Source organism: Erigeron canadensis, chromosome 8 (assembly GCF_010389155.1).
Source record: "Erigeron canadensis isolate Cc75 chromosome 8, C_canadensis_v1, whole genome shotgun sequence".
Classification (NCBI taxonomy): domain Eukaryota; kingdom Viridiplantae; phylum Streptophyta; class Magnoliopsida; order Asterales; family Asteraceae; genus Erigeron; species Erigeron canadensis.
In genome coordinates, this window is record NC_057768.1 from 7,434,040 (window position 1) to 7,448,487 (window position 14,448).

General features: G+C 32.7%; 1 protein-coding gene across 1 annotated transcript; it reads right to left on the reverse strand.

Moving 5' to 3' along the window:
• Positions 1-10,824: 10,824 nt before the first annotated feature.
• Positions 10,825-12,970, reverse strand: LOC122579168 (AAA-ATPase At5g17760-like). Its single transcript, XM_043751281.1, has 3 exons — positions 12,571-12,970; positions 11,726-12,500; positions 10,825-11,363 (listed from the first exon to the last, which is right to left on the reverse strand). The coding sequence occupies exons 1-3, from the start codon at positions 12,852-12,854 to the stop codon at positions 10,932-10,934; spliced, it is 1,491 nt and encodes a 496-aa protein (XP_043607216.1). The 5' UTR covers positions 12,855-12,970; the 3' UTR covers positions 10,825-10,931.
• Positions 12,971-14,448: the final 1,478 nt, after the last annotated feature.

Consider the following 14,448-nt stretch of genomic DNA (forward strand, 5'->3'; position numbering starts at 1 on the left):
GAATGAAAAAGGGGAGGTGGATAAATATAAGGCAAGACTTGTAATCAAAGGATATGCCCAGAAAAAGGGCATAGACTATGATGAAGTATTTGCCCCTGTGGCAAGATGGGACACCATTAGGACAATATTAGCATTGGCAGCAAAAAGAAACTGGATTGTACATCAACTAGATGTGAAAAGTGCATTCCTGCATGGTGAATTGAAGGAGGATGTCTATGTAGATCAACCACAAGGCTTTATCAAGAAAGGTGAAGAAGCTAAGGTGTACAAACTGAAGAAGGCTTTATACGGATTAAAGCAGGCACCAAGGGCATGGTTTCATCGTATAGAAGGTTACTTTCTGAAAGAAGGCTTTAAGAAAAGCAAATATGATCAAACTCTTTTCATTAGGAAAGTATGGAACAAAGTAATTATAGTAAGTGTGTATGTGGATGATCTCATATACACAGGAAATGATTCAGTCATGTGTGAGGCATTCAAGAAATCCATGGAAAGAGAATTTGAGATGACAGACTTGGGCAAGATGAAATTCTTCTTAGGCATTGAAGTGCATCAGAATTCTGCGGGTATTTCATTGAGTCAGGCAAAATATGCTCAAGAAGTTCTTAAGAGATTTCAAATGTGGGAAGCAAATGAAGTTAGAAATCCTATAGTGCCTGGTACAATTTTGAAGAAGTCCACACCAGGGGAGGAAATTGATGCTGGAAAGTATATGAGTTTGGTTGGCAGTCTAATGTACTTGACTGTAACTAGGCCTGACTTAATGTATGTTGTTGGATTATTGTCCAGGTTCATGGCACAACCTAAGAAAGAGCACTTGGAAGCTGCAAAAAGAGTTTTAAGATATATCAAAGGTACCTATAAGTATGGGCTGCAATACAAAAGTGGTGATGAATACAAGCTTGAAGTTTTCACTAACAGTGATTATGCAAGAGATGTAGAGGACAGAAAATGTACTTCAGGTTATGTGTGCTTATTGAGTGGAGCTGCAATATGTTGGAGCTCTAGGAAACAAGAGATAGTGACACTCTCATCTACTGAGGCAGAGTATGTGGCAGCAACTAAATGTGCATGCCATTGTGTGTGGTTGAAAGGATTGCTGAAGGAACTTAATGAGGAGGTGATACAAGCTATAGTGATAAAGTGTGACAACAGTTCTACCATAAAGCTGTCAAAGAATCCCATTATGCATCAACGGACTAAACATATTGATGTAAGGTTTCATTATCTTAGGGAATTGGTAACTAATGGAGAAGTAATGCTGGAATATTGCAAGACAAATGATCAAGTGGCAGATGCAATGACTAAACCATTGAAACTTGAAGCCTTTCAACACTTAAGCAACAGAATGGGATTGGTGGAGATGGTAGATGATGATAATCAAAAGTTTAACTAAACTTTTGATTAGGGGAGGAATTTGTTAGATGTGTCGAGTCTTTAATAATGTTTGGGCTGGGCTTAGTACAGTCTCTCAAAAAGGCATAATGCCAATGTTAGAGTCAGTTAGGGTATCTAGTCGGTTACTGAGTCATGGTTAATGTGGTGCTAAAATAGTGGGTAGTTTTCTTTTATGTGGGTAGTTTTTCTTTATGTTGCAGTTGCAATCAAGGCTTATATGTAGCCCTTTTCAGTTTAATGAAGTTATCACTTTTAAGAGAAATTGTATGTGTGTGTGTGTTTTTCTGTTGCCATTTTCTACAATATATATATATATATATATATATATATATATAGGGGTGGGTTAGATTAGGGACTCTTTATTTTAGGGATTGTTAGGGACTCGATCTAGACCGTCCATTTTCATCAGATCTAATCACCACTGATCATCTCCGGCCATATTCATCTCCGGCGACATCTCCGGCGAGACTTACACATGTGTAAGTTTTACACATGTGTAAGTTGAATAAAAATTATGATTCGGAGCGGGTTTCGCCCTTAAGGATATTCATAAACCAAAGCTGGTGGGGGTGATAGGTCATTGAGGGTGATAGGTCATAGTGTGATAGGTCATAGTGTGATAGGTCATAGAGGCTGATAGGTCATAGGGGGTGACCGGAGATGGTAGTTACTTACACATATGTAAGTCTCGCCGGAGATGGTTGCCGTTGCCGGAGGATCATGGTGGTGGCTGAAGATGATCATGGTGGTGGTGGTCAGAGATGATGGTGGTGGTGGTCGGAGAAGGATGTAGAAGGAATCCCTAACAGTCCTTAAAATAAGGAGTCCCTAATTTAACTTTTCCATATATATAATATTATTAAAACAGTAGTTAACCTAGCCTTTTAAAGGCCTCTTCAAATTTAAAGCTATTTTTAAAATTTGCCACATAGGTTTTTATCCTATGTGACATCTTTATAATTTTTGACAATATTTATCTCTATTTTATATATGTCTTTTACAAAATTCAAAAGCAAAGAAAAAAAATCATAAACCATATAAACTTAAAATATACTTTTAAAACTGGAAAATATTTAATTTTTAAAATAGTTATATTATATCCTACGTATTATAAACTCTAACCATATATCACATTTATCATTTGATATATTAATTTAGTTTTTCTTTTATTATCTTTTTCTTGGTGACCATGTAAAAATAACTTGTTTTTATTTAATATAAGGTTTTTTTTAAAAAAAATTATAAACATGGAAGACTTTTCTCTTTAATTTTTATATATGTTCTTATTATTATGATTAATGTTCATCAACTTAGTTGGTAAAAACCTCCATAATGCCCAATGAACATTTTGAGAATATTCAATTATAAACATCATTTTTATTTCATATTTATCTTTAATAACATTTTGATAGTAGTATATTATACCCATATTTAACATTTTTTTATTTATATTTACATGCTTACGAATTTAATAAGAACAATCACATTGAACTAATTAAACAAAATATTTGATATTGTGTATGTCTATATCAAAACATTTAAATCTACACTAATTGAACAATAACTTATAATAATACGCGCATCGCGCAGGGTAAAAGACCTAGTATATATATATATATCTATAACTCTTATAAAAAAGTAGTTAACCAAGCTTTTTAAAGCCCTCTTGCAATTAAAAACTATATTGAAAAAATGCCACATAGGATTTTATCCTATGTGTCAACTCCATATTTTTTTTCAAAAATAAACTATATATTTAAGAAAAAAATGAACTTATATATATATATATTAATTAATTATTAATAAATAAATAAATAAATATATTATAGAAATCTATGATCTTCTCATTAGATAAAATGATATCTTCTCTTTAACTAAAAAATCACGTCTATACCTAATGATATTTCATTATCTTTTTTATTCAACTTTACATAAAGTTCTTTTCCTTTTTTTCTTATGATGATTATATGAAAGTTTTTAAAACTATATGAATATAAAAAAATAAAACAAATTAAGTGTAAAAAATAGATTTAATTAGTTAAAAGATAACATCAATAAACTATATATTTAGAAAAAAAATGAACTTATATATATATATTAATTATTAATTAATAAATAAATAAATATATTGTAGAAATCTAAGATCTTCACATTAGATAAAATGATATCTTCTTTTTAACTAAAAAATCACGTCTATACCTAATGATATTTCATTATCTTTTTTATTCAACATTACATAAAGTTCTTTTCCTTTTTTTCTTATGATGATTATATGGAAATTTTCAAAACTATATGAATATACAAAAATAAAACAAATAAATAAAACAAATTAAGTGTAAAAAATAGATTTAATTAGTTAAAAGATAACATTGAAACTCATAAATCTTAACATTATATTAACTACACCTTGAATATATGTTCCAAATTTAAACTTTTTGTTTTAATAAGCAATATCCTCTTTTAAGTATAAAAACTACCTTGGTGTATACCTTCTTCTTTGCCAATAGCCGGTAAGTACAAATAAGATGGGTTTTATGGTAAATGTATAACTAATTAATACATTTTAACAAAAACCCTTAGGTTTCGTTTAGCAAAACCCAAAAAAAAATTGAGTCATATAAATTCAAGTAATTGTAAATCACCCGGAGTCCGAGACCTACCCCACCCTTAAACCAAATTCTACATCCTAATTAAGGCATAGTCAAATTATCCTCTTTGAATTATATATCCAGCGAATTGTAATTTTTCATATGACTTTTAACTTTTTTTGAGAGAAATGTAGTGGAATTGCCACTCTACATTAAGGATCAAATTGTATGTCTTTGAGTTCTGTTGTAACAAAATGACTACATGATACATGTTCTAGATGTAGATAATTTAGTGGCAACAAAAGGCAAATTACTAGAATTACTAGAAGAAAAACATATTACTAAATTCTTAATGATAATTTAAAGTATAGCTTAATAGCTTAAGTCCTTCTATCTCTTTAAGTTCATATTTTGTCAAGCTTTTGGTTGAATCTATTTCTGTTCAACCATATGTTTATATGTTACTAAACTATCTATATAGTTCACATCACGTAATTCTAATGAAATATGTTCGCTATCGTTTCTTCATATATAAAGTGTATTATATAGTTTTTTATACAGCTCGCACATCGCGCGGGTCAAAAACTTAGTATATATATATATATATGAATAAGCAACAATTAAACGAGGCAAAGAACCACTAACTCCCTTTTTAGTTATTTAGAATTCTAGTAAATGAAAATAAGTGAAATAAAGCATGAATCATTATTTTGCATTTTCTAAAGAAATTTTATAATAAGGTTAATATTGATTAATGATTTTGATTATGTAAATGATGGAAACGGATAAATACATGTAAACCCATGTTTATGTTGGGTAAAACAAGTTCATTTGAATGCATTAAACAAGTTCACTAATGAGTAAGTATGACCTTAGGGCGGTGCCAACGGCTCTTCGTGAGCTTGTTCGTGAAACTCGTCGATGGGTCCTCCGTTGGCAGCAGCTCGTCGACAGGTGGTTCGTGGGCATGCTCTTCGACTGGTGGAACGAGAACGACGAGAGAAAGAGGAGCGGGTGGTGGGACCGGATGAAGAATCAAACAAAAAAAAAGTTTTTTTTTTAAATTTAAGTTTCAAACGGTTCTCTTTTTTTTTCCTATATTCCTTTTTTATTTAAACCACAATTTCACTTCTTTCTCATTTCACTTTTAATTTTCAAATAACACACACATATACATTCCTTTCTATCTTTCAAATCTTTATTTCATTTTCTTCCCCTTAACCAAAATCATGAACAACAACAATGATAACTTCAACCAAAATCAAAACGTGGGTGCCGATATGTGGCAACAAGTATTCGACTACCCGGCACCAGCGAGTTCATCAACAAACCAAAACCAAACAAGCCAACCCACAAGTTCTTCCAACCCGCTGCCCAATATGAGTCCTTCTGCAAGTTGTTTCGTGAACCCATATTCACAACCATTTTATAACAATATGGGTTACAATCCAATTATGGGTCATAATTGGAACGAACAACAACGAATGGCGTTAGCCCAAGCTCAGATGGCTTTCCAATACCAAAACCAACTCCAATTTAACCACAACAACAACCACAATAACTCCAATACATCATTTTATGTGATGTAATGTTTTTTAATAAATAAAATTAAGTTTGTGTCTTTTATTTTGATATATTGAAATAAATTAAAAGTTGAGGAAGAGGTGGGGTTGGTAGTGAATGAGGAAGAGGTGTTTTAGGAGAGAGAAAAGCTGATGTGGCAGTGAGGAATAGGAAGGAAGAGGTTCATGGTTGGCAGAGGCCTTAGTGACAATTTGAGAAGTTTGACTTAAAAGTCAAACTAGTCATCATGGATAATAGGCCGAATATTTGTTTTAGCGCTTTTTTTAAGTGGGGAGAAGCTTGTGCTAGAGTTGTGAGGATGAAACAACGGAGAAGCATGCCGAAAGGAGTTTAGAAAGCATCAGTGGATATGAAGCAACAAGACAAGATCAGAAATAGGAAGACAAGAAGTATGAAGATTAAAGTTGAATACATTTTAACATTGAAGGGGAGATGTTAGACTCTCATAAGTCATAATGCGAAAAAAAAAAAAAAAAAAACAATTACTTTGGGCCAAATTAGTATTGGGCTATTCGAATTTGGGCCCGAGGCCTCAAACCCATGTACAATTAAAATAGGTGTACCAACAATTTGTGTTTTGAATATTATTGTTTAGAGGTTAGGATTTGTGTGGCTGTTAGACATCTAATTTGGGTGTAGAACCTCTCACATCTTGTTTTGTTTATTCATAAAAAGCATGGGGAGCCAAACATTTATATATATATATATATATATATATATATATATATATATATATATATATATATATATATATATTAAAAAAATATTATATGAGGGGTTCTACACCTAAGCTTGGATGTCTAACTGTCACGTACTCCATTTTCTCTATTGTTTATTATTATTTCATGTTCCCTCAAATCATTAATTTACATGATCAAAATACCAGATCTGTGTGTATACTTTGATGAAGATAAAACTAGTAAACACTTTATAACCCGATGATCCCGAATTTGAACCCATAAACGGTGTGTTTGGTAAGAAGAGTTAAAGTTGGAGAAATGTAGATGGATACATTTCCCTGTTTGGTAGCGCAATGAAATGGAGAACACGGAGATATCAATTTCCAGAGAAATCCTCTCCTATGCATTTTCATTTCCATGTATTTTTGAGAGAAATTGAGTTTTAACTAAGCAATTCTCCGTGTCATTTTTGTGGAGAAATTGGTCCAACTTAAAAACAAAAGGATTATTTAATTTAAAATCACGTGACAATCACATTTCATACAAAACTAGACCAATACCCGGTCGTTGACCGGGTTATGAAATTGACCTAAAAACAACTGATTTGACATACTTAATCAAAACCAATCCACTTAAAAGCATACTTGACTAACCAAATTATCTTACTTATCAACCCGCTAACCTATAATTTAATCAACTTATTTTACTTATCAACCCGCTAACCTATAACTTGACCAACTCTGTAAACCCGGGTCGATCACGAGTTGAACTTTTGAACATGAAACTTTTAATGTTTAGAGTTAGATCAGAGAGTGCAACATGTCAACATAACTGGGTCGTGCTTATATATTATATATTATCGTAATTAAAAAGTCAATATAACAACAAATGGTAATGTAAAAACAATACAAATATAAATTCAACTTTGTAGTAAAAAAAGGTAATTGGATGGAAATCATCTCATGTACCATTTGGTATCCACTAATCCTCCAGTCAGGCTAGTGTCCAGATGATTCCCAGTCACTTAATAATCCTTTGATTATCTCAAATTTGACCTCCCGTGTAAAGTGGTGGCTAGTGGCTACTGGACTATTACCCAAAGGTTTTCAACTTTGTAGTATGATACACCTTAAACTCTCTATGTTACATAACCCTCACGGATGCCAGCAGCCAGAAATCGTCACTTACTTTTTAACTTCATGTCCTTACGATAACATTTAAAAAACATTTGGATGTCATGTATTACACGAGCACATTTCTAATCTATGTAAGAACTTTAACATCTAGTTATTTTTGAATCTATGATTACAAAATTTTGCATGTAATGGGCTCCCTTTGGGGGTACCAACGGTGTAAGGCGTCTCGAACCCAAAACATACTGCCCGTTTGGATGTCACTGCTCAACTCGATGGAATGACCTTCCCATCCACCGTTTAAAAAAAAAATTCTATCATATTCTTTCTTATAGTATTTTTTTTTCTTAGAATTTATAAATTTGGTGTGAGAGTTTATAAGTTTACCATTTACCAAATTAACTAAAATAGAAAACTTCCATTAATTTGAAACTAATCGATCAAAAATGTGAAAATATCAAACATTATTCATCATATATAATTCAAAAATAATTAAATTTTTCCCCCCATTGGGTAATTGAAATAGGCATTTCTACTTCGAGTGAGCTCTCTAGCGCGGACACGGTTAAGACAACGTATGCTAGACCTCTCGCTGTCGAATCACGACACGAAATATTCAAGAGAAATTCACCTTTAAAAAAAAAAAATTTATCTACTGTAGTGTAAGAATAACTAATTAAAATATGTTGTTATACACAAACACTCTTATCATTGTCGTATGATTTGTTTTTTTTTTAGTGTACTATGTACTTAAATTTTTTAAAGCAATTAGTTAGTATGTTTTATACAATTGAAAAGTTACCATGTTTATATCTTTTGACTTTTATAATTTTAGAAATTTGACTTTGAATTCTAAAGGCCAAGATTTAAAGGATTGTGAATTTTAATAGTTAGGATTAAAAGTTAGTTTTATTTTTTTCTCTATGCTATAGTAGCCATATATATATATATAATTTACACACAACTCCAAACCCTAGCCTCCAAAATTGGTGACCCTCCAAAAAGTCGACCTTCTCCTCCAGCGAATGCATCTCTCCGGCATCTAATCACCTTTGAATCTTCAGTAGGGGCCTTTAGTCTTTTGATTAGAGTAGGGGTCGCGAGAGAGCAGAGCGTACGGCCCTGCCATAGTCGCGAGTCTGTTTATAGTCACGACTGTTGTCATAGTCAACAAGGTTGAAACTTTCAGGAAAAAACTTCGAATTGGGAGGGCGATCCTCCCGGTGAACTGACCGTACCCCATTGGTAAAGTGAGCCAATAAATCTTCTTCTTTCTCCCTTCACTTTTACTTTGTATATTTATGGCAGATTTGATTCATATAAGAAACTTAACAAAAGAACTTGGATTATGGATAAAGATGAAAAATTAATAGATGCTTTAATGGAAAAGCATTAAACGAATTGATTTCTTGAAGGTGGTCTACACTCTACAGTGAGCATGATTTACCAAACATCACTTTTGATGTAGCATATGAGGCGATGGACGATATCAGAACATATAATTATGGTTCTATATTTATATATATGTCAAACTTTTGTTCCTTAAAAACCACTGTAGTATTATGTTGGGATTTAATGTTGTAGTTTTTGGAGATCATCATGGAAGTCGATGATTTTTATGTTGATAGACTAATGAATTTAGGATTAAACAAAATGGAAGGTGATGTGTGGTTTTATGAATTTGAAATTTCTTTTGTATGAATGTATTGTGTTTGTCAACTGCCTGAAATTATTCGTGTGAATATAGTTAAAATTAAAATGAAACAGATGAATCTAACTGGGATGATTCACAGATACTAGCTAGTTCTCATTTCTTTACTTTTAATCTACCAAACAACAGAATTCATTTCTTTTAGATTTCTTGTTAATTTCTCTATTGATACCAAACAAAGGATTTTATTGAATTTCTCAGCAATTTCATTTCTCTGTTCATTTCATTTCTCTTAATTTTTATCTACCAAACGTGCCCTTAGTTTTGTGTGTTCATTGAATATCAAGTATGTGTCTTGTGTAGTAAAATTGTGGGGGGGAAAGAAGGAAATATGATTAATAACTGGAAAGAAATGATTCCTTCTATTAACGACATTACACTAGTATATTTTCTTATTCAATATTCTAAGGCAAACAATGAGGAAGAGATGGAGAAAAATGGACGGATCCGAAATTCTATTTGGCTTCAATTCATCTTTTCTTCTTCACTGCATGTGTGGTGAATCCGCAGCCGGAGATTGGGATGGAGATGGAGATGAAGGAGCAAGCCTTGAGTATTGTGGAGTTTTAGGGTTGAACCTGCATAAAACAAGAGAGGAATGTTAATAGAATTATTCAGATAATTCTATCTCCATTTCTATATTAGAAGTCATAATAAATGAAAAATGTCTCTTATTGGTAAGTAGTTCCTATAATTACATGTTGCAATCGAATAACTCTAGTCGATCAGGGTCAATATAGCCCATATCAAGATCTATATGACAAAGCTTCGGAATCTGCAAAGCCCTGCGCACATCTATCCAAAAAGAATTTGCAGCTTGCTTTAAGCATTGGCAGAGAGATGTTCGTTCTTCGGGGTTTGCGTTAGCCATTCGTCTCATTTTTTTTGCACGCCAGCAGCATGGAATATTGACGTGGTCTTCTCCCGACAAGAATTCTAGGCAAGGCGACAACGTACTGAGCTATGACATATTCACAAGAAATTGCATGCACTAATAGGCTTGCACTATTCATAGCTAAACATAAAATCACTAACACCATTAGCATAGAAGAAGAACCTCCCACCATTCTCAATTGTATTCTATAATAACCGGTTACTATTAAAGAAGCTATGCAAGATATATAGAAGTGCAGACTTATTGTTTGCTACCTAATCTATATTTACAAGGGTAAGTATTTATCATGGACATAACCAAACTTTGGACGAATGACTATAGCGTGACATAACCAAAGTTGTGTTTATTGTATGTAATCATCTTTAAATTATGTCTATTGTATGTAAGAAAATATATCTGACCAATAAAAACTAACAAGTGGCCCTATATATGGGTGCCACGTTTGCCTTTTTACATACAAATTACATAATTAAAGATGATTACATATAATGAACACAACTTTAGTTATTTCCCATTATAGACATTCGTTTAAAATTTCTTACATTCCAGGTTATCCTTTTTATAATGAAAAGTACGGTGTAGTAAATTAAGAACATACTATTTATAAAACTCACATTATTCGTGTGTGAGTATTCAATTCAAGTTTTGTATTGTTTTTGGATGGCTGACGAAACATGTGAGCATATGCAATAATCGCAAACCAACATGATTTCGACAGAAAATTAAATCATGATTACACACATCTGTAATTGTTCAAGATGTGTAAAATGCGAACGAGCTGTAGTACTGCGATTTCTTTTGGATATACGTGAAAATAGCCATGAATTACTAGTGCTGGTCACATAAAATAAAGTTATCCATATATAAATTAGCATTAGTTTACAAACTTCATCATAAACTTCATCAAGTATTAAAACCAGACAACCATATCGAATTCTTGAGTCATGGTACAATTTTGACCTTTTTAGCCTCATGAACTTCACCATTTTCGTCACTGATCACATCTTTAGGTTCATCTTCTTCCGTCCTCTTACGTTTCAAAAAGTTCACAAGTCCTTCCAACACAACCTCCACATTATCAGACTTCATTAATTCCTCGGCCACCTCTGCTGGTGTAACCTTCTTGCAATCGATTAACTCTTTGATTTCCCTGAATCGCCAATGGTGGTCGTGAATGCTAAGGTAATTAGCCGCTAGTGTCTTGAACCCATCACCGGTCAAGTAGGACATGTGAATATGTACATCCATCCGCCCTGGTCTAAGCAATGCAGGGTCAAGTCTTTCTTTGTGGTTTGTTGTAAATATTATTATACGTTCATCCCCACAACACGACCATAGACCGTCTATGAAATTCAAAAGCCCCGACAAAGAGAACTACGAAAGCAACAATTTTTATGTTAATAACTAAACAATCAAAAGGCTCGCTTTATTAAAATTAAATTTTGCCTAATTGATGAATATATTGTTAGCTTTTTATATATGATAAACCAAAAAAGATAAAACAGAATCTAGTAAAGTAGCATAAAATCAATCTTCTATGATACCATAAAGACTCAGCATTGACGCAGCATTCACAATGGCAATAAAGTACCAAGATAAAGCAATGATTTATGAAATTTCTACGAAATACACCAGAAAAACATATGATAGACCATTCAAGATGCATTATTGTACTTTGCTAAAAAGACTATCAAAACGACCAAAATATTAGAAACCAAAAAAATATCAAAACTAACCTGGGGATCACGAGTGGGTTTATAATCAAGATAATTAGGCTGAAGAGGAGTTCCCTTCCGATCAGGCAATTGTATGCTACAATCGATATCTTCAATAACAAGTATGGACCGATTTGATGTTCTTAACATCAAGTTCTTTAAGCCAGAATCACCTCCAACATTCATCAACTGCAAATCATATATATCAAACTTAAGATAATTGGCTATGGCCGCAATCAAACTAGATTTCCCTGTCCCGGGCGGACCATACAACAAATACCCTCTTTTCCAGGCTTTCCCAACTTTTTTATAAAAATCTTTCCGTCTCAAAAACAAATCCAAATCGTCAATGATGGCCTTCTTCATCTTAGGGTCCATCGCGAGCGTATCAAACGTTGATGGATGATCTAGATTCACGGATTCTTTAGAACCACCTGGATTACCTGGATACGGGAGCTGTAGGTTATGTAACTTGACGTCTTTCTTTTGTTCCTCTAGCTCTTTAGCTTTCCTAATAATATATGGCAGATAAGAACTTATTATTATCTCTTTATACTCCTTATCAAATTTCAACTCGAAATATCTTTTCTCAATGGAAAAACCACCACTCGAGCTTCTGTTTCCATTAGAATACCCAAGATGATAGACACCACCACTGCTGCCGCCACCGCCACCACCATGATTTTGTTCACGGACATACGTCCATGTAACAGGGATTCCTTCAAACAAATCTACTACTTTCTCAGATTCTGCAAACTTGATATTGATGTGTTTTTCTTTAACAGTCTTGGTAATCCTGTAATCATTTAAAAAAATAAGTACAAAATACTAAAATATAACAACCAAATTTATTTATAATAGATTACCTAAGACGGTTGGAATCAGGGTTGATTTTAGTAAACATAAAGGCTTCAGCAGCATCAAACATGTGGTTACTTGTTATGCCATCTCTTTCGTCGAAAACTAGAGTGAGCTTTGATGATTTTGGTTTCCAATAAAATCGAATCGCTTCCATGACATAATTCCGGAGTTCTCTAGGAAAGAGCTGGTCGAACATCGTTCGGAAAAGCATGATTGAAGTTGACATTGAGGCATAGGCCGACAGCAGAGATGAAGGGGTCGGCATGTCCAGAAAGTTGCGAGTTGCCATTTTCCTTTCTGACTAGTTACTATTATGAGATACCAGAGAAAAATAAGAATGAATGTCAAATGTGTGTTTATTAGTTTAGAATAGTAGAGAAAAAAGCTTAAAGTGATGAAATTTTGTTGAGCTTTAGTGGGAAAGGAGCTTCCTCCACCCTTGTACAAATGCTGAACTTGACATTTGACATTAAATACAAATGCTGAACTTGACATTTGACATTAAATACGACTCAAGAGTATTGGGTTGGATTACAAATTGGTGTCCCTTTATGCAATCAATCCAACACGAACAAGTTATATAATATTTAGACGGTCATCTATTAATTCATGTAATTATAACTTATTAATTAAAAAAATTTTATTTGACATATCAAGTCAAAAGGTAACATATGGAATTGCGTTCACAATCTCAATTAGAGAATAATCACCAATGAATATGATTTGATCCAATCATTTAATCTATATCTATACTATCTTATAAAAAGTATTGAATTTCTAAAATTCAGCATTTTTTTTTCTTTCTAAAATACCCCTACTTAAACATAATACCCTTATATACCATCCTTTCCCCCATTTTCTCTAATCATTACACACTCTCATCGACTTTCTATCACCCTCTTCCGCCGCTGCTCTCCTTCTCCACCGTCTACCTCGCTCTCCACCACCGCCTCCCTTTTATATTGTCGTCACTCTCTAGGCGCTGCAACGCGCGGACACTATACTTGTTGCAAAGAAACTATATTCACCATGTTATCATAATTCCTTGACTATTCTAACATTTGACTTAAAAAGTCAAAACCTACAAATAATTATAGGAATTGATATCGTACCATTCTTTTTGATTATTTTTAACAAACTGTCAGTTGATGCATAAGTGTGATAGCTTTATTAAAATATATCGTAATAATATCATCTCCCAATAATTATTATAGTATCATCCAATCAAGATAACCAACCAATTGAAAAAAAAAAACCAAAAAAAATTATTACCTAAGCAAACTATTAGTCAAGTACTCAAAATCCATAGCATAAACATAAATCATCGTTGATAATGATCCTCTAAAGTAACTTTATAGGTAAGGTTAAAAAAAAAAATCTTAACTATTGGATTAAAATCAAAGAGTTAAGATTTAAACAATAGGAAAGTGATAAAGATACAATAAGTTGTAGCCATCTACAAAAATGTCTGCTTTATACAGTTGTACACTGCGCAGTAAAACATGTACATTTGTTGTGGATGACTAATAATTGTTGTAGAATTATCACTTCCCTAAAAAATAATTTTTTAATCTTTAACCATTGATTTTAACCTAATAGTTAAAATCACATGAATTTACCTATAAAGTTCATTTAAACTTTAGAGGATATCCTCATATATAGACATATAATAATCAAGTTTATAAATATGAAAGTTAAGTAAAAATTTAAACCTAAATGATGATAAACTGAATGATGATGGATGGTTTTTGGATCTTTGAACTTTTTCAATATTTTCAACTTCAATTGAGTAGTGGATAAAAAAAGTTCTCTATTTGGTTTGGCTCCATGAGTGATGTGTGGCAGTGTGAGTTTGTGATTTCCAAAATGGAAACAAAGCTACA

What these genes read in the sequence shown, in the direction of transcription:
- LOC122579168 (XM_043751281.1), bottom strand. Translation starts at nt 12,854, where the DNA reads ATGGCAACTCGCAACTTTCTGGACATGCCGACCCCTTCATCTCTGCTG. An exon ending in CCTGATTCCAACCGTCTTAG is followed by an intron (nt 12,501 to 12,570) that starts GTAATCTATTAT and finishes AAATGATTACAG; the next exon opens with GATTACCAAGACTGTTAAAG. An exon ending in AACCCACTCGTGATCCCCAG is followed by an intron (nt 11,364 to 11,725) that starts GTTAGTTTTGAT and finishes TTGCTTTCGTAG; the next exon opens with TTCTCTTTGTCGGGGCTTTT.